The sequence below is a fragment of the Lepidochelys kempii genome, chromosome 4 (assembly GCF_965140285.1).
Source record: "Lepidochelys kempii isolate rLepKem1 chromosome 4, rLepKem1.hap1, whole genome shotgun sequence".
In the NCBI taxonomy this organism is placed as follows: domain Eukaryota; kingdom Metazoa; phylum Chordata; order Testudines; family Cheloniidae; genus Lepidochelys; species Lepidochelys kempii.
This window is the reverse complement of record NC_136383.1, coordinates 141,399,568-141,426,578: the sequence shown is the minus strand read 5'-3', so window position 1 is coordinate 141,426,578 and position 27,011 is coordinate 141,399,568. Positions and strand designations below refer to the sequence as shown.

General features: G+C 47.0%; 1 protein-coding gene across 10 annotated transcripts in view; it reads left to right on the top strand.

Moving 5' to 3' along the window:
- DCTN1 (dynactin subunit 1) overlaps positions 1-27,011 on the top strand; it is a 146,273-nt gene that overhangs the window by 10,850 nt on the left and 108,412 nt on the right. For 3 of the 10 annotated variants that reach the window (XM_073343112.2, XM_073343111.2, XM_073343109.2), the window contains exon 1: positions 13,831-14,088. The exons of 3 other annotated variants lie outside the window; for them this stretch is intronic. In XM_073343112.2, the coding sequence (XP_073199213.1) occupies positions 14,056-14,088 (33 nt within the window). In that variant the 5' untranslated portion in view covers positions 13,831-14,055. Of the gene's footprint in view, positions 1-13,830; positions 14,089-27,011 lie in introns of those variants that run through there. 4 more of the 10 variants (XM_073343117.2, XM_073343116.2, XM_073343110.2 and 1 more) reach the window with 2 other exon arrangements.

Sequence of the window (27,011 nt, the reverse complement as noted above, 5' to 3'; positions counted from 1 at the left end):
CTAGTTAGGTTGTAAGTTTTTTGGAGCAGGGACTGTGTCTTCCTAAGGGTTTGTTGGGTACCTAGCAAACCCTGATTGGGGCTGTTGTGCAGGACACCTATATAAACAAGTTTCGTGGCCACCACAGCTACAGTTATGAACTATAGGTTTGACTCTGACACTTTCCTTAGTGATCTGAGCCAAGTTGTTCCAGATCCTTGCAGACTGCTCAGTAGCAGTGGACTGTCTTAATCATCTGTGGGAGGGCTCAGGTCTCTTAGGTAAGGAGATTGTTCATCTCAGCTAGAGGTGGTCTCTGTTTGCCTATTGCAGGGGTAGTATACTTGCAGTGACCAGCCTGAGTTGAAGCGAGTGAGGGTCCCTTATGTACGTGTTACAAGCATTTCCCAGTAGCCTTCCCCCTCCAGAGTATTTCACTGCAGGGGGGATAGGTGCCAGCAGTGGACAGTACACCGCTAAAAATAGGAGTGTAGATGTGGGAGGCACTGCTTGGGCATGTAGAGAACTGTGTAGGTATATTCCACAGGGTTCAGGCATGTAGAGGATGTGTGCCGCGCTAGTCGAGTCTGCGCTCCTAAACCATGTCTCCCTGTCTACCCAGCTGTTAATACCTGCGCTAGCTAGGTCTGCAGTGTCTGTACTCTACGTCCCACCGAAAGGGGAGATGCACCTGCATACAGATAGGGTGCTTCCGCAATGGAGTGGCCTCTGGCAGTTGTTTTGCCATAGCCACCTGTCGAACGTTTTGTTGCGTCTGCCTGGACAGTGTAACTGGTTAACATTTACTTATGGCCGTCTTTCTGCGTCCCTAGGAAACCTCTGTTCCTGGCAGCTGCTTTTCTCTCTTTCTCAAGGTGCTCAGTGTGGCAAGACAGGACAGTGTTGCTTATTAGCCAGCAGGCCCAACCAGGCTATGATTCCTGAATTTTCTGTGTTTTCAGACACCTCTGTTCATGTTGCTTTTCTGCTTGTATTTCCCTCTTTCCTACAAGGAACAGAATCCTCTCCATGCTGATCCAGTTTTTCCTCCATGTAGCACTTGGGCTGTTGGGCTGGTGTGTGTGAGAGAGAGAGAGAGAAAAAAATATTAAAGTTTGGAATCTCTCAAGCCTCCGGTCTTGAGACACATGCCTTTAAGTGGCAAAGACTTTCCATAAGCATGGGACACAGATGGCTCTGTTCTCATTCTTGACCTATTTCAATAGCTGTGGAGTTTTTTCTCTTTGTGGCAGGATTTCAAGGGATTTTGTTGAAGGCTCATTTGGCAGCCATCACTGCTGCTCACGTTCTAGTCATTTTGTGGTGTCACTGGTTTAAGAGGCTCTGTCCCAGAGGAGGCGGAACTTGGTGCTTCTCAGGTTCCAGTCCTAGAACTCTAGAAATGAGAAGCGAGTGCCCTCTTCGGTTCTGTGTAGTCTGTCCTACTAGGTGCAAGGCAGAAGTGCTCTCTTCAATGACCCAGAGGGCAAGGCCTCCACCGCTTCCTTTGGAAGATGGTATCTTTCAGGTTTTGTTTTTAGATTTTGGGGATTTAAAAATGGGGTGAAAATAGCAAATTTGGCGTTAGCTGTTTTTGTTTTTCAAATAAGACACTTTCCTCCCAGGTTTTATATAAATATTTTCAGCTTCTATGTGATGTTATCAAGGTCCCCGAGTAGCTATTAAAATGCATGATATACTAGGAACTATGCGTGCCTCCTATAAAACAGAAAGGAATGACCTGCCAACACTACGTGTAGATGGCAGTGACATTGAATAGGTGAATAGTTTTATCTGTTTGGGTAGTCGGTTGGCACCAGGAGGTTCTATGTCAAAAGTCATATGTTGGAGCAGTCTTGCATCACGGACATTGGATCTTCAAAGGCCTCTGTTTGGGCAGCGGGATGTCTGTGTGATAACTAAGAGCCGAGTGTTCAACTCGGTAGTGGTGATAACTCTTATTATATGGAGCAGAAACATGGCAATCAAAAGCAGCCGAGGAGCGGAAACCAAACAGTTGTCCGTATCGAAAGTTCCAATGTATTCTTAACAGTGTGGTCTGATGTTTTTTTTTGCCACAAATGTGGAGATATTTAGATGATCCCGGCAAGGTGCAGTCTTGCAGCAGTTGAAAAGAAGACGACTGCAGTAGTGGGGTCATGTCCAACGTGCAGAAGAATGCATGCTTTTGCAGAAGGTTTATAGAGCTCAGGTTGAAGGAAGAGGAGCAACAAGGCCAACTGTGAATGAGGTTAGAAGATGCAATTTTGAGGGATTGAAGAAATCCAAATCCTCCATGCTGACTCTTGCTGAAAGAAGATGACTTGCAAGGGACTATTCAAGATGGAAATCCATTTTACGTGCCACTATAGCTACATGATAGCCATATGAATCTGCCGCTGCTGTTGCTATGAGTGGAAATGCATCATCAGTTGGACAGTACTGTCACTGACCATGTGTACTGTGCTGGTGAGAGTGGAACTGTGTGGGCTTGGCGAGGGCCTCCACACCAGCACTGTCCGCAGGCATTCAAGTGGCCTGGTGAAGGTGTAGGCCAGGGGGTCGGCAATCTGTGGCATGCGTGCCAATTTTTAATGGCATGCTGCTGACCCCAGCAGACAGCAGCATGCCATTAAAAAATCCTGCCTGGCCCGGCCCACTCTTTTCCACCCCCCTGCCCACCACTCTCTTCTTGCAGGGCAGGCAAGCTTCCCCCTCCCCCGGCCTCTTTCCCCAGCATGCTGGGTTCCTGCCCTCCTTTTCTCCGTCCCTGCCGCCGACCAGCTGACAGCCCTTGCTACGGAGGGGGAGAGGGAAAAGCGGAGCCACAGTGCGTGCTCTGCTCCGGGGACCATGGGGAAGGGGCATATCCCCTCCAGCCCCCTGCCATGAGCCGCTCAGGGCAGGGGGCTGGGAGCACCCCCACGACCCCAGCCCACACCCCCAGCCCTCTGCCCTGACCCCTCCTCTCACACACACCAGCCCCACGCCCTGACCCCTGCACTCCCCCACACCCTATGCCCTGACTCTTGCACCCCCCACACCCTGACCCTGAGCACCAAACGGGAGCTCCTGCATGCACACACCCACATTCCCACCTGCACCCCTTGCACCAAATGGGAGCTGCCCAGGTAATCACTCCACACCCAAACCTCCTGCCCCAACCCTGAGCCCCCTCCCTCATTCTAGCTCCTGGCCAGACCCTGCACCCCAACCCCCAGCCTGCTCCTTCACCCCCCAGCCCTGTTCTCAGCACACTCCCACCCTCATCTCAGTGCAGAGAGAGGAAGAGACTGGTTAGAATCAGGGAGAAGGTATTAGACCTGGGGTTCCGTTCACCTAGGCCGGCAGCGGGCTGAGCAGCGCCTGTGGCTGGGACCCTGGCTGGCAACGGGCCGGCAGCCAGAACCCCAGACCGGCAGCGGGCTGAGCTGGGCTGGCAACCGGGACCCTGGCTGAGCGGGGCCGGTGGACGGAACCCCAGACCGGCAGTGGGCTGAGTGGCAGCAGGCTGAGCTGCTCAGCCCACTGCTGGTCTGGGGTCCCGGCTGCTGGCCTTGCTCAGCCCACTGCTGGTCTGGGGTCCCAGCCACGGCCCTGCTCAGCCCGATGCCAGCCTAGGTGAACGGAACCCCAGACTGGCAGCGGGCTGAGTGGGTCGGCGGTGTAAGATCAGCATTTTAATTTAATTTTAAATGAAGCTTCTTAAATATTTTGAAAACCTTGTTTACATATGACAATAGTTTAGTTATAGAATATATAGACTTAGAGACCTTCTAAAACCGTTAAAATGTATCACTGGCACGCGAAATTAAAGTGAATAAATGAAGACTCGGCACCCCACTTGTGAAAGGTTGCCAACCCCTGGGGTAGGCCATGTGATTTGCAAGTTGATTGACAGACGACCATTTGAGCAACTGGCTTCTTAATTGGATGATGCTGCAACACCTCAACAAAGTTGGGGGCTGGCTCCATGGGGAAATTAAAAAAGCAAAACAAAACAGCAGGATTTAACCTTATTTTAAATTTTGCTTGAAGGAAGTGTGATGAGTGTGTGTGTATATTTGAGCATTGGCCTGCTAAACCCAGGGTTGTGAGTTCAGTCCTTGAGGGGGCCATTTAGAGATCTGAGGCAAAAAAAATTGGGGATTAGTCCCCATTTGAGCAGGGGGTTGGACTAGATGACCTCCTGAGGTCCCTTCTAACCCTGATATTCTATGATTCTATATTTGTATTTTCTTCTTTCGGGTTTAAATCCAAAGATAGTGCTCCAACTATTCCTCCCTACAGTTGACCTTGTTAATAGAGAAGTGTCTTCCTGATGTTCAGCCTGAGTTTTCCCTTTACATAATTGGATCTCATTACGTCTAGGAATCTAGGCATAAGAGACTCAAATTTATGGAGGTTAGAGAGAGAATCATAGAATATCAGGGTTGGAAGGGACCTCAGGAGGTCATCTAGTCCAACCCCTTGCTCAAAGCAGGACCAATCCCCAATTAAATCATCCCAGCCAGGGCTTTGTCAAGCCTGACCTTAAAAACTTCTCAGGAAGGAGATTCTACCACCTCCCTAGGTAACGCATTCCAGTGTTTCACCACCCTCTTAGTGAAAAAGTTTTTCCTAATATCCAATCTAAACCTCCCCCACTGCAACTTGAGACCATTATTCCTCGTTCTGTCATCTGCTACCATTGAGAACAGTCTAGAGCCATCCTCTTTGGAACCCCCTTTCAGGTAGTTGAAAGCAGCTATCAAATCCCCCCTCATTCTTCTCTTCTGCAGGCTAAACAATCCCAGCTCCCTCAGCCTCTCCTCATAACTCATGTGTTCCAGTCCCCTAATCATTTTTGTTGCCCTTCGCTGGACTCTCTCCAATTTATCCACATCCTTCTTGAAGTGTGGGGCCCAAAACTGGACACAGTACTCCAGATGAGGCCTCACCAATGTCGAATAGAGGGGGACGATCACGTCCCTCGATCTGCTCGCTATGCCCCTACTTATACATCCCAAAATGCCATTGGCCTTCTTGGCAACAAGGGCACACTGCTGACTCATATCCAGCTTCTCGTCCACTGTCACCCCTAGGTCCTTTTCTGCAGAACTGCTGCCTAGCCATTCGGTCCCTAGTCTGTAGCTGTGCATTGGGTTCTTCCGTCCTAAGTGCAGGACCCTGCACTTATCCTTATTGAACCTCATCAGATTCCTTTTGGCCCAATCTTCCAATTGGTCTAGAACCTTCTGTATCCTATCCCTGCCCTCCAGCATATCTACCACTCCTCCCAGTTTAGTATCATCCGCAAATTTGCTGAGAGTGCAATCCACACCATCCTCCAGATCATTTAGGGCGGTTAGGGACTATTTAGAAAAGCTGGACGTGCACAAGTCCATGGGGCCGGACGAGTTGCATCCGAGAGTGCTGAAGGAATTGGCGGCTGTGATTGCAGAGCCACTGGCCATTATCTTTGAAAACTCGTGGCGAACCGGGGAAGTCCCGGATGACTGGAAAAAGGCTAATGTAGTGCCAATCTTTAAAAAAGGGAAGAAGGAAGATCCTGGGAACTACAGGCCAGTCAGCCTCACCTCAGTCCCTGGAAAAATCATGGAGCAGGTCCTCAAGGAATCAATTCTGAAGCACTTGCATGAGAGGAAAGTGATCAGGAACAGCCAGCATGGATTCACCAAGGGAAGGTCATGCCTGACTAATCTAATCGCCTTTTATGATGAGATTACTGGTTCTGTGGATGAAGGGAAAGCAGTGGATGTATTGTTTCTTGACTTTAGCAAAGCTTTTGACACGGTCTCCCATAGTATTCTTGTCAGCAAGTTAAGGAAGTATGGGCTGGATGAATGCACTATAAGGTGGGTAGAAAGCTGGCTAAATTGTAGGGCTCAACGGGTAGTGATCAATGGCTCCATGTCTAGTTGGCAGCCGGTATCAAGTGGAGTGCCCCAAGGGTCGGTACTGGGGCCGGTTTTATTCAATATCTTCATAAATGATCTGGAAGATGGTGTGGATTGCACTCTCAGCAAATTTGCGGATGATATTAAACTGGGAGGAGTGGTAGATACGCTGGAGGGGAGGGATAGGATACAGAAGGACCTAGACCAATTGGAAGATTGGGCCAAAAGGAATCTGATGAGGTTCAATAAGGATAAGTGCAGGGTCCTGCACTTAGGACGGAAGAACCCAATGCACAGCTACAGACTAGGGACCGAATGGCTAGGCAGCAGTTCTGCAGAAAAGGACCTAGGGGTGACAGTGGACGAGAAGCTGGATATGAGTCAGCAGTGTGCCCTTGTTGCCAAGAAGGCCAATGGCATTTTGGGATGTATAAGTAGGGGCATAGCGAGCAGATCGAGGGACGTGATCGTTCCCCTCTATTCGACATTGGTGAGGCCTCATCTGGAGTACTGTGTCCAGTTTTGGGCCCCACACTTCAAGAAGGATGTGGATAAATTGGAGAGAGTCCAGCGAAGGGCAACAAAAATGATTAGGGGACTGGAACACATGAGTTATGAGGAGAGGCTGAGGGAGCTGGGATTGTTTAGCCTGCAGAAGAGAAGAATGAGGGGGGATTTGATAGCTGCTTTCAACTACCTGAAAGGGGGTTCCAAAGAGGATGGCTCTAGACTGTTCTCAATGGTAGCAGATGACAGAACGAGGAGTAATGGTCTCAAGTTGCAGTGGGGGAGGTTTAGATTGGATATTAGGAAAAACTTTTTCACTAAGAGGGTGGTGAAACACTGGAATGCGTTACCTAGGGAGGTGGTAGAATCTCCTTCCTTAGAGGTTTTTAAGGTCAGGCTTGACAAAGCCCTGGCTGGGATGATTTAACTGGGAATTGGTCCTGCTTTGAGCAGGGGGTTGGACTAGATGACCTTCTGGGGTCCCTTCCAACCCTGATATTCTATGATTCTATGATTCTATGATTTATGAAGATATTGAACAAAACCGGCCCCAGGACCGACCCTTGGGGCACTCCACTTGACACCGGCTGCCAACTAGACATGGAGCCATTGATCACTACCCGTTGAGCCCGACAATCTAGCCAACTTTCTACCCACCTTATAGTGCATTCATCCAGCCCATACTTCTTTAACTTGCTGACAGAAGACTAGGCCTCATCTAGTTCTCGCTCAGTGGCCAGCACAGGATTGTTCACTATCGTACACTTTCTAATTTTTTGCTCAGTCTGGCTTTAAGTGTGCTGAGTGACCTAAGAACAGCTATACTGGGTCAGACCAAAGGTCCGTCTAGCCCAGTATTTTGTCTTCTGACAGTGGCTAATGCCAGGTGCCCCAGAGGGAGTGAACAGACCAGCTCTCCTCCTCCTAGAATGTGATTCTACAGTCGGAGCCATTCACTTTCAAGATCGTTTTCCTGATATTTAGCCTAAATGTTATCTTTCTGGATTTTTGTCCCATCCTTTGTAGTTCTGCCCTGTCATACAGCTCTAGATAATTCCTTTCTCTGCTTGGGGTTTACACCCTCAAATATTTGCACACTCTGACCTTCACTTAGTAGTTGTTGTTCAGCCAGACTGCTCTGCCCATATTTAATTCTTCCTCATAGATCCAGCCCACTAGATAGAGGCCCAAAGGGGTTAAGCTGAGGCCATGCAGTAACATCTGTACAGAGCCAGGAATTCGAACCCGGGTCTCCTGACTTAGTCCTGTGCTTTAGCCGCAAGGCCATCCTTGTTCTTAAATTAACATCTTTGTGAATCAGCCTAATTCCTGTGGCAGCTCACTGACTTCCCCACCCAGCTCTGTAGTCTGGGCCGCTCGTTTACCATTACTCTTTGTTACTAGTCTTTGGATCCATTATCAGACTTTGTGACAATACTTATGCTCCGGGCAATTTTGTTAAGCTACCCAGATAAGTCAGCAGTTACAGAATCCTCTGCACAGTGGTGGGGATTACACACTACAGAATCATGCCAGCCATTTCCCTCCCAAGATGGGCAAATTCATTGCCCCTCGCGTCCTGGCGGAGCAGGGACCTGATGCCCCCCTGGTGTGCAGCACGCTACCTTCTAGCATTTCCTGTCCATTGCTGTGGACGCGGGCGGTGCTTCAGAGAGTGAAGAGGAGCTTCTCAGTTCAGTGTTCGATGTGGAGGCAGAGAAAGGGGTTAGCCCTGGGAAGGGAGCCCTGTGTGCTGAGGAAAAGAAACTCCTTACAGGGATGTGAGGAGAGGTAATACTTTAACTTGAGATCCTATTCCCCATTCACAATACTGGAACCTGCCCCCAACGCCTGTCTGTCAAACATGGTGCTGGATGTTTTAAGTTCCTGTACTTCAAAACCCGTATCCCGCCCTCAAGCCCTGTAGTAATAATATTTACCCTTCTTTAGCACCTTCTGCTTGAGGATTGCCAAGTGCTTTATAGGTATTAATATAGCCTCACCAGAGTCCTGTGAGAGTGATTATCTTTAGCCTAGTGCAGCAGTTTTCAACCTTTTTTCATTTGTGGACCCCTAAAAAATTTCAAATGGAGGTGCGAACCCCTTTGGAAATCTAGACATAGTCTGTGGACCCCAGGTTGAAAACCACTGTTCTGTGGTAACGACAGCCTTTCGCAGACCCACTAGAGATTTTTGTGGACACCCCCGTCCCCCTCCAAGGGTCTGAGAGACCACAGGTTGAAAACCACTGTCCTAGTTAACAGGGATCTGAGACATGCAGAGGTGAAGGGATAGCTCAGTGGGTTGAGCATTGGTCTGCTAAACCCAGGGTTTTGAGCTCAATCCTTGAGGGGGCCATTTAGGGATCGGGGGCAACAATTGGGGATTGGTCCTGCTTTGAGCAGGGGGTTGGATTAGATGACCTCCTGAGGTCCCTTCCAACCCTGAGATTCTATGACTGGGGTTGGTCCTGCTTTGAGCAGGGGGTGGGACTAGATGACCTCCTGAGGTCCCTTCCAACCTGAGATTCTATGACTGGGGTTGGTCCTGCTTTGAGCAGGGGGTGGGACTAGATGACCTCCTGAGGTCCCTTCCGACCCAGGTATTCTATGATTCTATGAAGTGACAAGACCAAGGGGAGAGAGCAAATCTGTGGCTGAGTGGGAACACAGCACTCTGGTATTCCCCATTCTCAGCCTTTGCCACAAAGTAATCCTTCTCAGTCTTTGTACCCTCTGAAAGCCTCCTTGAAAGGGCTATAGGTGTTCGCCGTATTATAGCGTGTATGAAAACCAAATGCTCTCAGGAAACGCAAAACGTAGGGTTCCATTAATAGCACTGGCTGGGCTGCATTGCGCTTGCAGAATAGTCTCGATTCTGCTCTCTGCGCCCAATGGCTTAACACGGCGTGCGCAGTGTGGCGGAACTGGTATCGGAGTCCTACTTTTTGTAGTTACTGATTTTTCTGTGTTCAGATTTGCAGTGTTACTGTTGCATTAATTTAGGTATTCCCAGCTAATGTCCCTGAGAGAGAGAGAGGTTTTTTAAAGGGGCAAAGGCAGTTGGAGGGAGAGAAAATAAGAATTCAAATTATAGCATTATGGGAGTTATAAAGCTGTTTAGAAAACTAAACATCTAATAGAAATTTATGTATTATGTTTAATTAAAAGTTTTTTTAATTGTAGTTTTTTTACAACTTGTTCAAATGGTGCCTTCGGCATCTAACCACCTGCAAAATGTAATCTTTTCAGCCATTTTTGAGCTAGGCACCTGCAAAAGTGATTAGTTTAAAATAGGAAAAATGCTTTTTCTCTCTCCACTAATGTAACTCAAACTTTCACAAACCCCAGAAGACAACTCACCCTTTGGACTTGTGACCAAGCATGGAACCTTTCAGCCCAAATGAAAACTTCTCAGTAAATGAAAAATGGGAGGGTTAAAGTGAGAGCTATTTGCAAACTTAACTTCAGATTTTGTGGCAGATAATCTTCTTTACATGCTGTACAAGAGGTGGAGAGTATGCTTGTAAAATTTGCAGGTGAAACAAGCTGAGAGTGTTGCTAGCACTTTGGAGGACAGGATTACAATTCAAGACAACCTTGACAAATTGGAGAACTGGGCTGAAATCAACAAGATGAAATTCAGTAAAGATAAGTGCAAAGTACTAGACTTGGGAAGAACAATCAAATGTACAAATACAAAATAGGGAATAACTGTGTAGGCAGTAGTACAGAATCCCCCAGAATCCCCCCCCCGACCTCCCAGACCCCATCCTCTATCCAACCCCCCCTGCACCCTGTCTCCTGACCGTGCCTCCCCCCGAACCTCCACCCCATCCAACCGCCCCCTGTCCCTGACTGCGTCCTGGGATCTCCTGCCCCTTATTCAGCCCCTGCCCCATTACCAGGCCGCTCAGAGTGGCAGGACAAGCTTTTTGGAAAGCCTGGGAGGTGGGCGGGCGCAAGCCGCACTGCCCGTGGGCGGCATGGCTGCAGGGGGTAGCCTCCCTGGCCGGGAGCTCAGGAGCTGGGCAGGATGGTCCCGCAGGCCGGATGTGGCCCGTGGGCCGAGGTTTGCCCACCTCTGCATTAACAGGAGAGTCATATGTAAAACGTGGGAGGTTTTTGTTCACTCTGCTTGGTACTGGTGAGGCCTCAGCTGGAGTACTGTGCCCAGTTTGGGGTGCCACACTTTAAGAAAGATGTGGAGAAATTGGAGAGAGCAACAAAAATTATAAAGGTTTGGAAAGTACGACCTATGAGGAAATTTTTTTTAAAGAGAAATATTTTGTTTTGAGAAAAGAGGGGGATGGGGGTGTCTTTAAATATGTGAAGGGCTATTATAAAGAGGATGGTGATCAGTTGTTCTCCATGTCACTGAAGGTAGGACAAGAAGCAGTCGACTTAATCTGCACAAAGGGATATTTAGATTAGATAATAAGAAAAACTTTTTGACTCTTAAGGATAGTTAAGTACTGGGACAGATTATCAAGGGAGATTGTGGAACTGTGGGTAGAAAGCTGTCTAGATTGTCGGGCTCAACGGGTAGTGATCAATGGCTCCATGTCTAGTTGGCAGCCGGTATCAAGTGGAGTGCCCCAAGGGTCAGTCCTGGGGCCGGTTTTGTTCAATATCTTCATAAATGATCTGGAGGATGGTGTGGATTGCACTCTCAGCAAATTTGCGGATGATACTAAACTGGGAGGAGTGGTAGATACGCTGGAGGGGAGGGATAGGATACAGAAGGACCTAGACAAATTGGAGGATTGGGCCAAAAGGAATCTGATGAGGTTCAATAAGGATAAGTGCAGGGTCCTGCACTTAGGACGGAAGAACCCAATGCACAGCTACAGACTAGGGACCGAATGGCTAGGCAGCAGTTCTGCGGAAAAGGACCTAGGGGTGACAGTGGACGAGAAGCTGGATATGAGTCAGCAGTGTGCCCTTGTTGCCAAGAAGGCCAATGGCATTTTGGGATGTATAAGTAGGGGCATAGCGAGCAGATCGAGGGACGTGATCGTTCCCCTCTATTCGACATTGGTGAGGCCTCATCTGGAGTACTGTGTCCAGTTTTGGGCCCCACACTTCAAGAAGGATGTGGATAAATTGGAGAGAGTCCAGCGAAGGGCAACAAAAATGATTAGGGGACTGGAACACATGAGTTATGAGGAGAGGCTGAGGGAGCTGGGATTGTTTAGCCTGCAGAAGAGAAGAATGAGGGGGGATTTGATAGCTGCTTTCAATTACCTGAAAGGGGGTTCCAAAGAGGATGGCTCTAGACTGTTCTCAATGGTAGCAGATGACCGAACGAGGAGTAATGGTCTCAAGTTGCAGTGGGGGAGGTTTAGATTGGATATTAGGAAAAACTTTTTCACTAAGAGGGTGGTGAAACACTGGAATGCGTTACCTAGGGAGGTGGTGGAATCTCCTTCCTTAGAGGTTTTTAAGGTCAGGCGTGACAAAGCCCTGGCTGGGATGATTTAACTGGGAATTGGTCCTGCTTCGAGCAGGGGGTCGGACTAGATGACCTTCTGGGGTCCCTTCCAACCCTGATATTCTATGAACTGTGGAGTTGGAGGTTTTTAAAAACAGGTGAGACAAACATCTGTCAGGGATGATTTAGGGATACTTGGTCCTGCCTCAGTGCAGTGGGGTGGACATGACCTGTCAGGGTCCCTTCCAGTTCTACATTTCTATAATTAGTATTTTCCTAGAGCCTGTTGGCCCAAGTAGTCCATGTCCTGGCCAAGGAAGGATTCAGACTTCCTCCTTTTGATTTTTCTTTTCTGTAGTAGGCAGTGTATAAAACCAGCCGCACGTACTTAAAACTCTTAGCTACCATCAGGAGCTGAGGGGTGAGAATTTAACAATGCAGATGTGCTGTGTTATGAGAGCGGGAGTGGGTTTGGACAGATTTGGGAATATGAATGGGATAAAGTTGAGGTAGAGTTTAGTGCAAGGTTGAGTTGCATCTGCCGAGTCCGTGCTGAACACAGGGGAAGCTAGGGTCCTAGAGTCTATTTCAAAGACTGCAGTGTGTGTGGGGGTAGGGCAGAGGTGGGCAAACTGCGGCCAATGGGCCACATCCAGCTCGCGGGACCCTCCTGTCCAGCTATTGAGCTCCCGGCTGGGGAGGCTAGCCCCCGGCCCCTCTCTTGCTGTCCCCCCTTCCCTGCAGCCTCAGCTCACCGTGCCACCAGCGCTCTGGGTGGCAGGGCTGCGAGCTCCAGCCGGGCAACGCAGCTGCGAGAGCTGCCTGCCTGCCCCAGTGCTCTAGGCTGCTTGGCGGCGTGGCTGCCAGTCCTGGTGCTCTGAGCAGCATGGTAGGGGGGTGGGGAGTGGTGGGGTTGGATAAGGGGCAGGGGGCAGTTGGATAGGTGTGGGATTCCTAGGGAGCCTGTCAAGGGGCGGGGGTGTGGATAGGGTACAGGGAGTGGAGGGGTTGGATGGGGGTGGGGTCCTGGGGGGGGCAGTTGGGGCGGGGGGTCCCGGTAGGGAGCGGACAGGGGACAAGGAGCAGGGGGGTTGGATGGGTCGGAGGTTCTGAGGGGGGCAGTCAGGGGGTGGGAAGTGGGAGGGGGCGGATAGGGGGGCGGGAGCCAGGCTGTTCGGGGAGGCACAGCCTTCCCTACCCGACCCTCCATACAGTTTCGGAACTCCGATGTGGCCCTCAGGCCAAAAAGTTTGCCCACCCTTGGGGTGGGGGTAAGAACTGGAAGATGATCACTAGTGCAGCTGTGATGTCCTGAAATAATGAAGAAAAGCAGAGTGGAACACACTGGGAACCCCAGCTTTGCCAAAACCTGGTGTCAGGCATGTCCCCTCCTCCCCAGCCCCCCATGCTGTTTCACAGGCAGCAATTAATGCTGTAGGCAGCCCTGAAGAGAGCGGCTGATGACTTTAATTAGACATCTATTCAGATCAGCCATAGGAAGAGCAATTATTGATTTAAAAATGCCCCATGATTAACTGTTTGGTCTCCATACCTGTGCTTCTGTCCCACCTAGGTTGCAGCATGGCTGTTTTTTAAGAATGTTGTTAAGTCCTGCAGTAAAGTGTAATAATAACTCTGGCTGGGAAGGGAGGAGCAGAAAAGAACAACTGAAAATACCTGTTTTTGAGTAAAATTCACTGCAACTCTGGGTATTTATCATCCGCTCCACGCAAGCAGGAATGCGGATGGCCCTGTCTAGTGAGGAGAATGCAGGGACACCGCATATCCAACGCTTCCCTCCAAAGCAGGACGAGGCTGTGTTCCATGTAGATGCTTTTGATGTTGGTCTGGAGAAGCTCATTGGTGTCATTTCATGGCTTTTGTGTCTCCAGTGCCCCAGCCCAGGCAGCTTGCCTTTTCTTTTCCAGTTTCAAATAGGAAACTGTTTAGCATTAGGACCCAGTGGGCTGGCAAAATCTGTGACAAGAGTCTGGAGCAGCAGTAGCGCAAAGTGAGTCTCCGTCAGCTGGGCTGGGTTTCTGTATGTCCATGTATTCAGGAACCCTCTAACAGAAAAGGGTTTTTTCCTCTGTGTGGCCAGACAGAGCGTGGGTTGGGGTGCGGGTATGGTTGAATCAACTGGAACATAACAGCCAAATCCTTCCTGAATTACTACTAGCCATGAACTGAGACCATCATTTAAAAAAAAAAATCATTAAAATAGAGCAACGGCAGCATGGCCCAGAGCAGGAGACACACGTACAGTCGGGTAAGTTGGGGGGGGCGGGGGGGTTATTTACAAACTACTTGGATCTAGTATATGTCTTATACCGACAATATATCTGAATGTTATTGGTGCAATGAAGAATATAGATATTTACTGTGAAATATAGATTGTTTACTATCCTTTTCCCATTTTCTGAATTGTGCGTCTGGCTATTAGCAATATCTCACTCGTTAATACATATCGGGTGGGGGAGGAAAGTGTAGATAAATAGCCTGAATTATACTGTTAGTCGTTTCCTTTTGATTTAAATCAGTCTCTATTTCTTGTGAGTTATTGCTGATAATGTAATGAGGTGTCAGCTGAGCCTCCAGCTATGACAGAATTTTTCTGGGGCTTTTCAGCACAAAGATTCTAGGTTGTCGTGCTTCCCCCCCCCCCCCCCCCCCCCCCGGGCCTTCTTTGTTTTTTCCATCTGATTGTTTTCCAACTTGCACTGTGAGGTGCTGAAATGATTTTCAGATATTTGGAAGCCCAAGGTTTTCCATATTGCCATTAAACTTGGGCTGTGAAGTCGGCAACAGAACTTAAAATGAGCAATAGCCTTACAATGAGGCCTTTCTTTGGAGTTTTTCTTTGCCGTTTTGTTCTCTCTCGAATCTAGTGGTATTCTGTCTGAGTCTCTAGGTGTTGGAGAGGCTGGGTTAGTGCATTTCCAGGCTTCTCTATTACTTGGTGCTTGCCAACTTGGCAAAGAGCTCGATAACTCTAGGTTGATCACAAACACTATCGGGCCATGTTTTGGCCATGTCTTCCTTCATCTTTGCAAATCCTGAGAAGAGAGAGACCTTTCTTCTCATCTCAGGTTATGCTGAACTCATTTCAAACCTCCTTTAGGAAAAAGCACTGAAAGAATGCAGTGTGCAACTGCACAGGCTTCCCAGTAAAGAGCATTGTTAGGGTAGTAGACAACACACCAAGGAATCACTGGTGGATTTTTGTGTTTGAGTGTATATGGTCAAAATGACTTGGTTGCTTTTGTTTCTTTGCTGTTACCCCTGGTTAGCTAGATGATGAAAGTAGCAGAGGCCATGGTGCATAGCAACTGCCATCCGGAAGGACTAAAGATGGTCACTTAGGGAATATGTCTGAAAAGTTACTTAAAGTGCTTCAGAAATGGTGAAAGAATGTGGTTTGTGTGTAGAAGCCCTCTTTTAAACTAGGTCTCCTATGATTGTCCTCTGCTCTTGACAGCCAAGCCTTGGAGTATGTGCTGCTCGCTAGCTTCCTGGAGTTTGGATTTTCTAAGATGTTCCGTCCCTGATCCATGGGCTGGCTCTGAGGCTTTCCCACTAGTATTCTGTTAGCTGTGTTTAATTCCATTCAATGGCTAAGGCCAGGTGGGATTTGTTTGGGTTTGTTAGTCTCTAAGGTGCTACAAGTACTCCTGTTCTTTTTGGGTTTGAAGTTAGTCAACATTAACTATGTTTTACTCAAACTACATGTTGAGACTCCAGTGTCAAGAGAACCAAATTTGTGAGCGCCCCTCTAGAGAGAGCTGGTTGGTTGTAGTACTTTACTTGTCTTGGGAGTAATACGACACCTAATATATTAACAGGTTGATTATCCGAAAGACTCTGGATCAACTCTGTTGGCAACGCTAGAAACACCCAAACCATTTGCCTGGCACACCAAAGTAACCATACATGCCCTGTGGGATTCCCACTCTCATTCCTCGGGGCTGAGGTTAGTGGGTTCAGCTTAGTATTTTTCCCATTTGCTGAGTTGACAAGTATTTGTGCCCCTTTCCCCTGCCCTTGCCCCACCATAATCTTCTAATCTCTTATTTGAAATTGCTCTGTTTGCTTTTAGGTGTCAAACCAGAGTAAGTCCAGCACTAGAGTGGTGCTCGCACAGTAGGAGCTTTGTCACAGCAATGCCTTGCTAGTTCATCTACAAGTCTAACAGCAACAGATCCAGGCTGCTTAAGATTCTGTTAGATGAGACAGCAGCCGCCCGCATTGTGTCACTGGATGATGGGTCTGTTATTAATCCTTGAGTAATCGCCTTTGATGAGGACCGAATATGGCAGCACCAGATATTATATATTCAGTAATAACTAGCCTTAGCGCAAACGAAGACTAGAATTATTTCTAAGTCTCTCCTTTTTCAAGTCCTCTTTAGCTACCTCTTAAATTTGAGGCTAAGAGGATTTTAACTTGCGGTCATGAATCTCTTCCTGGGAGACTTCCAGAGAAGTGCTGCTGTGTTCAAGGTTTGCCCCCAAACTTTTGATCTATATTTTGAGTGACAGATTAAGGGTGCAATTAGTCACATATGCATGTAGGGAGGTATCACTGTGCGCTCACATAATGACATGATCCTGGCTTCAAAATGTAACACGCATATTTGGGGGGTTATGTGCCCTGGTGAAACAAAGCTCTAAAATTGTTGTGTGCAGGCAGCGCACATTAGTGACCCAAATATTTGTGCTTAAATCATAAGTGCGTTGAAATATATTCCATTTTTGGTATTTTTTAAACCTGTGTGTGTGTGTGTGAGAGAGAGAGAACTGACCTGGGGAGGATCTGAATAGTTTTTCTGGGTGTGAAAAGCGCTCTGTCCTATCCACAGTTGCCTGAGACATCCAGTCTCCCTACAGCACCCAAGATTTGAGGCACAGTAGGGTGAAGACTCCTCTAGGGCGAAGGAGTTCTGCAGGAATGCTGCACCTGGGAGGCTTTGAGCTAACCTGATGGTTCTGAAGCTTGGTGGGGACGGAGCCATGGGTTTCCATAACCGCGCAGTTTCCATAGCATTGTCTCGTTTTAGAATGGCCTACTAGCTTACGTGCCTCTTTGGCCACTGCTGTACATTGAGCTGATATTTATGATAGAGCTGTCCACAGTGATGTCTCGATATATTTCCTGAGGGGTTCTAACTAATTTAGAATCCATCAGTGCGCATGACTGATTTAAATTATTCCTTCCAGTGCTCCTCACCTTGGATTAGTCTGTGAATTCAATTGGTCTTTATAATGTTCAGTTACTTGCTTTTGTTAGATTTTCCTAGAATTCCTCACAATCCTTTGTTGCCTTGACTTTGTAATTGGCAAATGTAACCACTTTGCTCTACATCCCACCTTCCTGACTACCACCAGACCTATACCAGACATTCCCAGCGATGCTTGGCACTATTGTTAGCCTGTCATAGACATTTAACTTACCAAAGGCCAGTCCTTCATTGTTCTAAAGTCTATAGAGCTATTACAATGGATACTTCAGTCTGCTTGCAGCTTGTCAGTCACTGGCAGAAGGGGAATGCCCTGCCCCTGAAGTTCCTCCAGTTTGGTGTGCCCCCTGCTCCCCCACTCTTCCCTGCTGCAGGGATACTCCAGTCTTTATTTCACGCTTCTGACTGACCGTTCAGCCCTGTAACAGTCTGTCCAATTCCCAGCTGCATCCCAGGGCTGTGTTTGCCCTTTGGGATTTGTCCCTGAGTTCTGCTTCCCCTGTTTGCAGCGCCTGGTTCCCTGCAGACTTCAGGGAGCGCTCAGGTGAGAAAAGCCAGAGGCTGAAGGATAAGTGGGGAACAAGAGACAGGTCCTTGGAGAGTCTCAAGGTGGTTGACCAGCTCTGGGGGCAGAATGCATTCCCCTCCCTTAGCCCAGGCCCTGGTGGGTCACCCCTACCCTCTCCCCTAGGCAGGAAAGGAGACACACAGTATTGGAAAAGAACTGTCTGTGAGGCTGGTGCCCCCATCTCGGTATGGGGGGTTAAACCAGAGGGGCAGCATGCCAGATGGAAAATTACACTGAGCCCCTATGGCTTGCACCAACAGATGGCAGAGCTCAGCTGCCTCCCATTGGGCCACGGGTAGAGAGCACTGGCCACCTTGCGCCAGAGGTGAGTAAGGGTCAGCTCCCGCCGCCGACTGCCGTCTCTGTAACAGGGCTCCCTGCTGATAGCCCAGGCACCCCATGGAAAAACAGACCCAGCTGGCTCACCTAGCACTTATGCAGTAGAGAGGGGCAGAGCTTCTGGGAAGTCCATTCTTGAATCCCACCTTCCTTGAGAGACCCAGAAAGGGGCCCATGTTGGGGAGGGAAAAGAATAAGCCCAGCCTCTTTGTAAACAGGGTGATCACTGAGAGCTCAGCGACCTGAGCCCAGATTATCCCCTCACTTTTCCATTGCGGGTTCATAGGGACAAACTCACAAGGGGGAAGTAAAATCAGTGCTTGTTTCTCCTTCTAACCTCCATGGAGTGCAGTATGGCGGGTCAGTGCAGAAAGACCAGGTGATAGACGTGCTGATTAGTGTGTGTGTGTGTCGCGCTCACACCTGTGTCCATATGTAGAGGGAATTCTTCCACCTTAGGAGAGGGGAGCCAGCAGTCCAAATCAGAGTTAGGGGATTATATAATAGATATACTATATTCTATTAAAAATAACAAAAGAGCGGCTGGACACTTTCCATTTAGAATTCTGGGTACTGTGAAGCTATGCTGAGAGAGTCTGCAGTCACCTTGGACAAGTGATAGCTGTGCATCCCTTCTGGTGTTCCCTTAGAAGTTGTAATAGACAGAGGGGATTTTCCTGTCATACCTAAAAGACTGGAGAGTATTGGGCTGCCATCCCCAGCTGCCGCTGTGGGTTGCCACACCCTAACGTCTGGGCTGTTGTTCCCAGCAGCTGTTTCAGGTTGCTGTGGGTCACCAGCACTTCCTTTCCCCCTAGAAGCTGGCTATGGGGTGAAGAAGGGGGCAGCAGCCTAGTTATAGAAGAACAAGCCCTTGGCCCACCCGTTACCTCTTTCTAGCCCCTGGCCTCCATTTCATAAAGGCAGACGCTTTCTCGGTGTGCATCTGTCCAAATCCAACCTGGAGTCAGTGCCCCAGGTGAATGTGGCTATCTTCCCTGGTAGCAAGGACTCTGTTTCCAGCATGGGCAATTTTTTACCTGCAAGTGGCCTCCTCACAGGCCACCAAGTCCAGGCCACCTAAGCCCCCTCCTTTGGGCATAGATGTGCTTCTGGTCCTGGAAATCAGACACTCAAGCAAATCAGTTCCTAGCTTTCTTACGGATACAGGGGGGAGTTCTATGGTAAGCTGAGGCTATTCAGAGTCCTCAGAAAAGTGAACTTGCCGTCCTAGCTTCTGCCCGGTGCTATAGAAAGGAATACAGATCGTACGGCAAGTGGAAGCCATCCCTGAACTACAACAGGAGAAAATACCTCTTTGAACGGTAGCTCAAAAAGCGCAGGTTGCTGCGGCAAGGTCAGCAGCTGCCCTCAGTTACTTCAGAGCTCTGACTCTGAACCAGCCCTGCCTGGAGGTAGACACAGATCGCAGCCAGGCTCTCTTATTTTGGGAGTAAATTGCTCCCTGCAGCTTTGGTTAAAGTGAGGTCCCTGGAGAGTAGCCAGAGGCAGTAATCTGTAGTACTGTGCAAGAATCACAGGAACAGCTTTGTCCCATTACCGTTCTTAAGAAACCCCTGGAAATTCCAGGGAATGAATGAAATCGTGCATTACCTATTTCTGATCAGCTGAGTTTTGAAGTTGGGAGCTTTCTCAGATGAGACCAGTATTCAGGCAGCAATTCAGATGTTTTGGAAGGGCGGGGGAGAGAAGGCAAATTCTGATTCAGGACCCACTTCTCTTGTAGGGACTTTGGGTCTCCCTCGGCAAGGGATTCTCCCCTCTCCCCAGTACCTTGGGCTGGTACCGCAAAGAGGCAAGTTGTCAGGGGATTCCTCTGTGCTCCACTGTACAGGAACAGATGTCCTGGGCATCAGGTTACAACACCATTGGCCCAGCCACCCCTCTATCTGGAGCCCAAATTGCGTTGCGACCCCATGCGCCTGGTCACAACATCATTCACTGAAACTTGGCCTTGCTGCCCAGCTGTGGAGGGGGTGAGGTGGCCTGGTCAAATGGAGAGGCGTTGTAAGCACGCAGCTGGAGCGATGTTCTGGACCGATGCTCTGGACCGCTCTGGCAGCAGCCGTACTGATTTAGTACAGGAACGCTGCTTAAAAGTGGTTGGGCTTGGCCCCCCAGGCTCCGCAGCCTATGGAACTATGAGCAAGTGCAAAAGCCTTGGTGTCAGTCTCATCTTCTCCCCTCTCCCCAGCTGGTGCCACTGCTCTTGTACGTGTAATTCAGACAAGTAGTCCTCACTCCTGCCCCCGAGGTAAATCCCTAATTATCACAGTATGCTCCTTCAGAGCACTGACATTCATAGCGCAGAGAAGTTAGATCTTCTACACTGAGATCTGCTAGGTGGCCACATGACCATCAATGCCTAAATTCACCCCGACTTTACATACTGGCCATCCAATCTTTAGCCAGCGTCATTTTTTTTGGCAGAAGCATTCTCCACACCTTAGTGCCCAGGAGAAGATGGAGGACATGTAATATACCTCATTTTGGATGTCCGTATTTAAAGGATGATAGTGGGGGTACGCTGCTGTGAAAATCCCATTGTAACAGATCTGTGAACCTTAGCACAATGGAGAATAGGAAAATGTATCTGTGCCTACCTGAAAATGTCCTTTCTCTGAGCAATGAAGTCCCGAGGTATGACCCAGCCTGGAGATGAGAATATCATTCAGAACTTAGATGGAAATTAACATTGAAAGATTTGGGTTTTGTTGTTAGGAGTTATTTCCCATGCCCTGCAGTAGGGGAAATTGTACGTTTTCCACTTTGTACTTAGCACAATTTGTAATTTAAGAAAGTGCAATTGAATTATCCTGGCTGTGGAAGTTGTTTCAATTGGTGGAAACTTCGTGGGGTGGGTCATTCCCCTGTTGCCAGTACTGATGGGTCTGGTTCTGCCCCGAAGCTGCCAGCTGGTTGACATAGGCATTGTGGTGAATCTGTGAGCCTTTAATAAGCAGGTAAGCAGATCCACTTTTCCTGTTAGATTAGCCAGGCCATCTTCCTAACCTTCTCATAATGAGAACTGACTATTTATTCCATCTTTTTGCTTCATATCTTGTATCCTGCTTCTAATCCGTGATGGGACTTTACCTGTCACCTTGTGTTTACCAGCTTTTTTGACAGCTTCTTGTGAGCCTTCTGAAAGCCCAAGTTGTCCACCCTGTTTCTTGTATCTACTGTTTGAAAGAATTGACAAAGAGTTTTGGAGGGGCACAGTTTTCCCATGTAAAAGCCAGACTGGCTTGTCTCTTTGTTTTTGCCTGGGAACTTTACTGTCCCCAATGATTTTCTCCCCCAGTTTTACAGATAATATTCACTAATCTGTAACTTCTGGGACCACACTTAGCTTCTGTTGTCTAACTGTTCTGAGTGAAAAATTATATTTCCATGGGATTGACCAGAGAGATCTGGTACCTCATAAACTGTGAAACCCTTTTATTTAGTGTCTGCTTTTCCCAGGTTTAATTTTATTTTTTCTTCTCCCTCATTCGGTACTGATGACACTTGCATGAATGATGTAAGGGTCTTGGTTTATTAGTCACTTGAGGTGCCACATACCCCTATGACATCAATTGACTGCTGTGTTAATAATTGCAGCAACCAACTATTGACTTCCAGTGAGAAATAAACTAAGAAACTGACGCCGTATTTTTATGTAAGTTAGTTTAATGCAAGTGCATTAATACAGAATGAGAAAGGAAGCCAATTAAGGCAAAACTCTTCTTAGATGCCATTTTATTAATTAAAAACTTAATAGCAAATACCATTCAGTGCATATGTGAGGGACAGTACATCTTAAATCTGCTTTCAGAACTGAGGCCAATGGATGCAGCTGTTGCTTAAATAACTAAATCAAGTGCTTTAGTTAAGTCTAGTATTTGGAACTGATCAAAAGTAGAATTCTTGCTAAATTGTACAGTATCTGGAAACACAGATAAAAGAGTCCATTTGATATCTGTAGCTAATGTATTTAGAGGCCCCAACTAGGTTCAATACCCCATTGTACTAGGGACTGTACACACCTAGAATAAGTCAGTCACTATCTTGAAGTGTAAATAGACAAGACCAACAAAGGGATGGAGGAAAGGAATGTAACATTTCTGCAGAGTGAACAATATGGTGTCCTGCAAATGTCACGGTAATTCCATGATTTTAATTTCACTTTAATGTTTTGGTTGGGGTTTTGTTGGGAGTGCATTTGATAAAGGAAGGTACATAGCAGGGAAGAAGGTAAGGGAGATGGGGGAGGGTGAAGCTAGGAATTAATTTTGCCCTTTTTAATTCATCAATTACTGAAGTGCTATTATCTTTTCTTCTTTTTTTTAAAATTAATTCTTAGCAGTGATGTAGTGCTTACAAATCATAATTTTAGCTTTATAGTCTCACCATGAAGTATGCAAGTATTACCCCCACTTTACTGGAGGGGTAGCTGAGTTGTAAAAGGCCAAATCAGCCCTCACCAGACCAACCCCACTGATTTCGGAGACAGCAAAACGTCACCCAAAAAGCTTACATGATTTGCAAAAGACAAGAAAAAGTCAGCAATCAGATTTCAAGAATAGTAGTTTTACAGTGGAATAGAAAAGTTGCAGACCTCATATGAGGATTGAGGGGTTTTACTGATCTTGGAAAATTCACAGTGGATGATCAGCAAAGCCACTAGGACTTCAGGGTTTCTGAGTTTAAGTTTGAAAGGTTTGATATGAGCCTAATGCCTCAGCAGTGAAGAAGTCAGAAATGGAAATGTTTCAGAGTAGTCTGTATCCGCAAAAAGAAAAGGAGTACTTGCGGCACCTTAGAGACGAACAAATTTATTTGAGCATAAACTTTCGTGAGCTACAGCTCACTTCATCGGATGTAATGCTCTACATAAGAATGATGCCTGACTAATCTAATCGCCTTTTATGATGAGATTACTGGTTCTGTGGATGAAGGGAAAGCAGTAGATGTATTGTTTCTTGACTTTAGCAAAGCTTTTGACACGGTCTCCCACAGTATTCTTGTCAGCAAGTTAAGGAAGTATGAGCTGGATGAATGCACTATAAGGTGGGTAGAAAGCTGGCTAGATTGTCGGGCTCAACGGGTAGTGATCAATGGCTCCATGTCTAGTTGGCAGCCGGTATCAAGTGGAGTGCCCCAAGGGTCGGTCCTGGAGCCAGTTTTGTTCAATATCTTCATAAATGATCTGGAGGATGGTGTGGATTGCACTCTCAGCAAATTTGCGGATGATACTAAACTGGGAGGAGTGGTAGATACGCTGGAGGGGAGGGATAGGATACAGAAGGACCTAGACAAATTGGAGGATTGGGCCAAAAGGAATCTGATGAGGTTCAATAAGGATAAGTGCAGGGTCCTGCACTTAGGACGGAAGAACCCAATGCACAGCTACAGACTAGGGACCGAATGGCTAGGCAGCAGTTCTGCAGAAAAGGACCTAGGGGTGACAGTGGACGAGAAGCTGGATATGAGTCAGCAGTGTGCCCTTGTTGCCAAGAAGGCCAATGGCATTTTGGGATGTATAAGTAGGGGCATAGTGAGCAGATCGAGGGACGTGATCGTTCCCCTCTATTCGACATTGGTGAGGCCTCATCTGGAGTACTGTGTCCAGTTTTGGGCCCCACACTTCAAGAAGGATGTGGATAAATTGGAGAGAGTCCAGCGAAGGGCAACAAAAATGATTAGGGGACTGGAACACATGAGTTATGAGGAGAGGCTGAGGGAGCTGGGATTGTTTAGCCTGCAGAAGAGAAGAATGGGGGGGGATTTGATAGCTGCTTTCAACTACCTGAAAGGGGGTTCCAAAGAGGATGGCTCTAGACTGTTCTCAATGGTAGCAGATGACAGAACGAGGAGTAATGGTCTCAAGTTGCAGTGGGGGAGGTTTAGATTGGATATTAGGAAAAACTTTTTCACTAAGAGGGTGGTGAAACACTGGAATGCGTTACCTAGGGAGGTGGTAGAATCTCCTTCCTTAGAGGTTTTTAAGGTCAGGCTTGACAAAGCCCTGGCTGGGATGATTTAACTGGGAATTGGTCCTGCTTTGAGCAGGGGGTTGGACTAGATGACCTTCTGGGGTCCCTTCCAACCCTGATATTCTATGATTCTATGATTCTATGCATGTAGTGGAAAATACAGTGGGGAGATTTTATATACACAGAGAACATGAAACAATGAGTGTTACCATACAGACTGTAACGAGAGTGATCAGGTAAGGGGAGCTATTACCAGCGGGGGAGGGGGAACCTTTTGTAGTGATAATCAAGGTGGGCCATTTCCAGCAGTTGACAAGAACATGTGAGGAACGGAGGGGGGGGGGGGGAGAATAAACATGGGGAAATAGTTTTACTTTGTGTAATGACCCATCCACTCCCAGTCTTTATTCAAGCCTAAATTAATTGTATCCAGTTTGCAAATTAATTCCAATTCAGCAGTCTCTCGTTGGAGTCTGTTTTTGAAGTTTTTTTTGTTGAAGAATTGCCACTTTTAGGTCTGTAATCAAAATGGAAAAGAAACTATTAGCTCAACCAGTTCACCTCTCCATCAGTTGAGATGGCCTGGATGATTTAATAAGTTTACTGCTATGTTAGAGACTGTACTGCATCTGCATACTACAGTACGTCTAGTAACCTTGTAGAAAAGATGGTATTCATGGAAGTGGCTTCCAAAACTACAGAGAGAGAATGTATACATAAATCCCTTTCTCTCCACTACATCTAGAGTCTGTCTCCCTCACAGGTGATTTTACAGAGACGTTTGTTTTATGGTTCCCAGAAAACTGTTTTCAGTAAGGTTATACCACTTTAAAAGTAACCTTCAGATACGTTACATGTATGACTAGATATGTAGCAAAGAAATGTAAAGTCTTCCTTTCTTTAGCAGTGAAGATTGTGGAAGTTAGTGAGAAAAAGACTGTTGAAAGGGATAGCAGGAATGTCCTGGCTTGTCAGTTAGCTTTCTGTACACTAAACTGGATTCAGTTAATTTTAACATATTTTGGTCTGGTAATGTATATAAGAAAGGACCACAGTTTTTCCTTTTATAACATTACAGAAAATAACTCTTCTCCAGTAAAATCTGTGGAATTCATTTCTTGCTACTGCATTATCTGGTTGGTTAGCTGCAATCTCAGGAGGAGGAGCTTATTCAGCTTGGGAAAAGGCCCTTTCTTTCTCTTGGTTCATCTATTGAAAAGGAAGGAAGTGAATGTGGTAGGAATCAATGTCTAAATGGGTTTGAAGTGAGAGGCTATGAAATTTCCAATTCGATGGATAAGGGTTTTTGCCTGCTTTGAGTGTAGCATGGAGCTTGCTGCTAATTCTTAAAGCAGCATGTTGGTCTGAAAATGCGATTTTCAAAGGATAAAAAAATTGGGCACATGCGTTCTCTCCACGCACCCCCTCTTTGTAGGAATGGCCAGACTAGGTCAGACCAAAGGTCCATCTAGCCCAGTATCCCGTGTGCCAACAGTGGCCAGTGTCAGGTGCCCCAGAGGGAATGAACAGAACAGGGAATCATCAAGTGATCCATCCCCTGTCGCCCATTCCCAGCTTCTGGCAAACAGCATCTAAGGACACCATCCCTGTCCATCTTGGCTAATAGCCATTGATGAACCTATTCTCCATGAACTTACCTAGTTCTTTTTTGAACTCTGTTATAGGTCTTGGCCTTCACATCATCTTCTGGCAAGTAGTTCCACAGGTTGACTGTGCATTGTGTGAAGAAATACTTCCTTTTATTTGCTTTAAACCTGCTGCATATTAATTTCATTTGGTGACCCCTAGTTCTTGTGTTATGAGAAGGAGTAAATAATACTTCCTTATTTACTTTTTCCACCCCAGTCATGATTTTCTAGACCTCTATCATGGTCCCCTCTTGCTAGCTGAAATGTCCCAGTCCTATTAATCTCTCCTCCTATGGAAGTCGTTCCATACCCCTAAAATGATTTTTGTTGCCCTTTTTCTGAACCTATTTCAATTCCAATATATCTTTTTTGAGATGGGGCAACCACATCTGCACGCAGTATTCAAGATGTGGGCGTACCATGGATTTATACAGAGGCAATATGATGTTTTCTGTCTTATTATCTATCCCTTTCTTAATGATTCCCAACATTCTGGTCGCTTTTTTGACTGCCGCTGCACATTGACTGGATGTTTTCAGAGAACTATCCACAATGACTCCAAGATCTTTCTTGAGTGGTAACAGCCAATTTATACCCCATCATTTTATAGGTATAGATGGGATGTTTTCCAATATGCATTACTTTGCATTTATCAACATTGAATTTCATCTGCCATTTTGTTGCCCAGTTTATGTTGTGGAAAGCAGGGCTAGAAGGCTTTTGTGTGATTTTTTTTTTTTAAGAGACTTTTCTTTTTTTTCCCATTAAAGACTCGGGGGGGTCTCCTACCGTGGAAGAGTCTATGGTGGCCAGAGACATAGACAGTGACTGGGATTGGCTGTTTAATCAGATGGCTTAAAACTCTTGTTTTTGTTAATACCTGCTGTGCTCCAATGCCTAATGAATGCTTGGGAGCAAGGGTATCTGTTCAAGATTAAACACTCTCACCCTTTCAGTTAAGGTGTGGGAACTCACAATAAATATCTGAGATACTCACAGATTCCTCCAGCAAACCCAGACTTGACATTCATGATCTTGTTAATGTAAAAGGATGTTTTAACATCAACCATTCAGGTCATCTTTACACATAATAAAATAGTTTCAGGGAAACAGAATTTAAAAACATTTGCAGGTCACCTTTTAAACTACTTCGAGTACCATAACTTCCTGCTATCTTGCCTCTGTGACTCTCACCTTGTCCCACTTCAATGCAACCAGAACACTGCAGGCGTAATGTACCTTGCCCTCATTCCAGCCACATCTGGCCTTTTTTCATATTCCTTCACTGGCTTTCATCTGCCTGATTCTTTGGTGGTGTCCAACTTGGCTGTTTCCTTCATTCTTGCTAAATTGGATAATTGTCTTGCTCATGTCCTCCTCATGCACTTATTTCCACACCTT